The sequence below is a fragment of the Amaranthus tricolor genome, chromosome 11 (assembly GCF_026212465.1).
Source record: "Amaranthus tricolor cultivar Red isolate AtriRed21 chromosome 11, ASM2621246v1, whole genome shotgun sequence".
NCBI classification, from domain to species: domain Eukaryota; kingdom Viridiplantae; phylum Streptophyta; class Magnoliopsida; order Caryophyllales; family Amaranthaceae; genus Amaranthus; species Amaranthus tricolor.
This window is the reverse complement of record NC_080057.1, coordinates 21,354,641-21,357,626: the sequence shown is the minus strand read 5'-3', so window position 1 is coordinate 21,357,626 and position 2,986 is coordinate 21,354,641. Positions and strand designations below refer to the sequence as shown.

Here is a 2,986-nt window from a genome sequence, read left to right as displayed (position 1 = left end):
TTTTTTAATTATTTTTCATATTTATTGCTGCGTATATCAAAAACCGCATATAAAGTGTTTCATGAAATGCTTCAATGAAAGTTTTTCATATTTAGTGTAAATACATTGATTGTTTGTTACATTCTCTTGATTTCATGATTTAAGCTTACATTTTACACATTTGTAGTTGAATTTTATGATTTGGTTTGTATGCATATAAGTGTTTCATGAAATGCTTCAATGAAAGTTTACTACTTTATAGGGTTAGTTTAATGGTTTTAGTATATATTCATGGTATTGTTAGCTTTATATTTGAATTGAACCTTCTAATAAGTTTTGTAATACTTTAACATTACACATTCTTGTATTCACATTTATACTTCCCTTACTCACAATCAACAATAAAGTGTATGTGAAGTCACATAAAGAACATACTTGTGTTTGCAGAATATGGATCATTTTCCCGTTATAGTGTATTGAGGTGGGGAAGTAAGCTATATTGGATCAGATGTTGTGTAATAGGAGGATTAAATGCAGTGATGTTTATCCATCGTCAAAGTACTATTTTTGAGATGTTTCATAGCAAACTCTATGATGTAATTGGTTGCAATCGCAACTCTTTTATGTTAAAAATGGAGATGAAATATCCGGTGACTAAGAAAAATGTGTTAGTCCCGATTAAGAATGATGAAAGCATAAGTACTCTTGCTTATGCGGCATCACAAGCCCCTAGAACGACAATGGAGGTTAATTGGTTGCAAATTTGGGTAATGCGAGAGAAGTCATAACTAGCATGGAACTTCTAGAATCAGGTCCTAATGTACGCCATGATACATTCACAGAAATGTTAAGTAACCCAATTTACGTTAATGATCACTTGGATGAGTTTACTTCTCCAATTCATTCACGTGGCATTGGTGGTGGTGTAATGAACACCTTCTCCACAACTCACTTGGTTAGGCGTAATGAAATAGACTACATTTAATAAAGCTTAATTATAAGTTTATTAAGCTGATTGGGGTTATTAAGTAAGTTAATTCGAGTAATAATATTATTATTTTGATAATATTGACTCAAGTATTTGATTTGTTAACATTTTCAAGAAAGAGATATTTTATTTAATGTATAAAATTCGTGTAAAGAATACTTTGATAAAAGTGTGATTTCAGTTTCTTGGAAAACGAACCCAGTGATGACCCTGTTTACCCAGTCAACGGTAAGTCGGGTTGTTACACGTAATGCCAACGAGGTTGACTCTTTAGATCAGGAGGATGAGCATATTGATTCTGATTTAGAGGAGGAGGATAACAAAAGAGAAGCTCTAGATGCAGCGATTAGAGATGGTGCTCCATCTCAAGACTGGCTTAGAATTGATAAGGTTGATCAAAGATTGATTGATGCATGGACAACCTGGAATAATGACAACTCCATGAATGAAAATGGAGACTTTAGGAGTGGGCAAGATTTTAGCTCCTTAGACCACCTTAAGAAGAATGTTAAAGCATGGGTGGTATCTAACAATAGAAACATCCGTGTAATTGAGTCAGAGTCTTCAAAGTATGTTATCCAATGTACTAATGGGGTGGAGAGAGGCTGTGAATGGAGGATGCGAGCTATCATGACCGCCACTGGCTCATTTATGATTGTGCAATATAAGGGTCATAATCAAGATTGCTCAGCACACTACAGTGATGACCATCCCGTCCTTACTTCTGATTTTGTTGTGGATCTAATAGTGGATATGATCAGAGTTGATCCAGCTTTCAAGGTGAAGTTAATCGTTAATTTTGTAAAAAAAAAATACGGATTTGTTATAACATATAAGAGAGCTTGGTTGGCCAAAAATAAGGCTATAACAAAAGTATTTGGGGATTGGGATAAGTCCTTTAAGGAGCTTCCAAGGTACCTGCAGGCATTAATGCAGTCTAATGCAGGAACAGTGGTGCAATGGGAAGTCCAATCGATCCTACCAGAGTTATGTTTCAGAGAATTTTTCGGGCTTTCGGACCATCCATTAAGGGTTTTCCTCACTATCGTCCCCTTATTTGTATAGATGGTACACATTTGTACGGAAAGTACAAAGGCACACTTATGATTGCTGTGGCGATAGATGTAAATTCTCAGTTGTTCCCACTTGCCTTTGCCGTTGTGGAGGGAGAGAGCAACGACACCTGGCGTTGGTTTTTGGAATGTATAAGGCATTATGTCACTAAGAGAGATGGCTTATGTGTTAAATCTGATCGTCACAAGGGAATTTTGCATGCAATGAACAGAGTTGAAAAAGGTTGGGAAGAGTCATATGCATTCTATCGGTTTTGTAAACGTCATCTAGCTTTGAACGTGCATAAGAAGTTCAAGAACATAGCAGTTAAAAACTTATTTGGAAAAGCTTCTGAACAGACAAAGATTCGGAAATATAATTTCTATATGAATCGCCTTAAAGAGTATGATGAGGACGCATATAAGTACTTAGAGGATGGTTCTATTTCTGAGCGCCAATAGACATTGATTCATGATGGTGGTCATCGATATGGAGTGAAAACTACAAACATGTCTGAAGCGTTCAATGGCGTAATGAAAGGGGCAGGTGTCTCCCAATCACTTCATTGGTTAGGATGATATTCTACCGGGTTAACGAATACTTTGCAAAAAGGAGGGATTTAGGGAGAAAGAGATTAGAGAATGGACATGTGTATGCCAAGAAACCAACTGATACGATTGATAAGAATGTTGAAAAAGCACACTTTCATGATGTTAGGATATATGACACAGTACGTGGGATATTTGAGGCCACCACTGGTCGTGGCAACATGATAGCAAGAAAAGGTGGAAAATGTTACATGGTTGACCTCACGGCTACATCATGCTCTTGTCAGAAAGCAACCATATTCAAGTTACCATGCTCACATGTTCTTGCAGTATGTCGAGCTCGTAACATTTCATATGACGAGTTTGTGGACCCTTCGTTTCGAACTACAGAATACGTATCCACATACAAGAACACTTT

At 36.5% G+C, this 2,986-nt stretch overlaps 1 protein-coding gene across 1 annotated transcript; it reads left to right on the top strand.

The window, feature by feature from the left end:
- Nucleotides 1–1,408: 1,408 nt before the first annotated feature.
- On the top strand, nt 1,409–2,598 carry LOC130826660 (uncharacterized). Its single transcript, XM_057692229.1, has 3 exons — nt 1,409–1,752; nt 1,914–2,346; nt 2,482–2,598. The coding sequence occupies exons 1-3, from the start codon at nt 1,409–1,411 to the stop codon at nt 2,596–2,598; spliced, it is 894 nt and encodes a 297-aa protein (XP_057548212.1).
- Nucleotides 2,599–2,986: the final 388 nt, after the last annotated feature.

Bases quoted from the DNA above. Each gene is read 5' to 3' on its own strand.
- LOC130826660 (XM_057692229.1), top strand. From the start codon at position 1,409: ATGAATGAAAATGGAGACTTTAGGAGTGGGCAAGATTTTAGCTCCTTA. The intron at 1,753-1,913 runs GTTAATCGTTAA...AGTCTAATGCAG, and splicing joins GATCCAGCTTTCAAGGTGAA to GAACAGTGGTGCAATGGGAA. The intron at 2,347-2,481 runs GTTAAAAACTTA...GAGCGCCAATAG, and splicing joins AGAAGTTCAAGAACATAGCA to ACATTGATTCATGATGGTGG.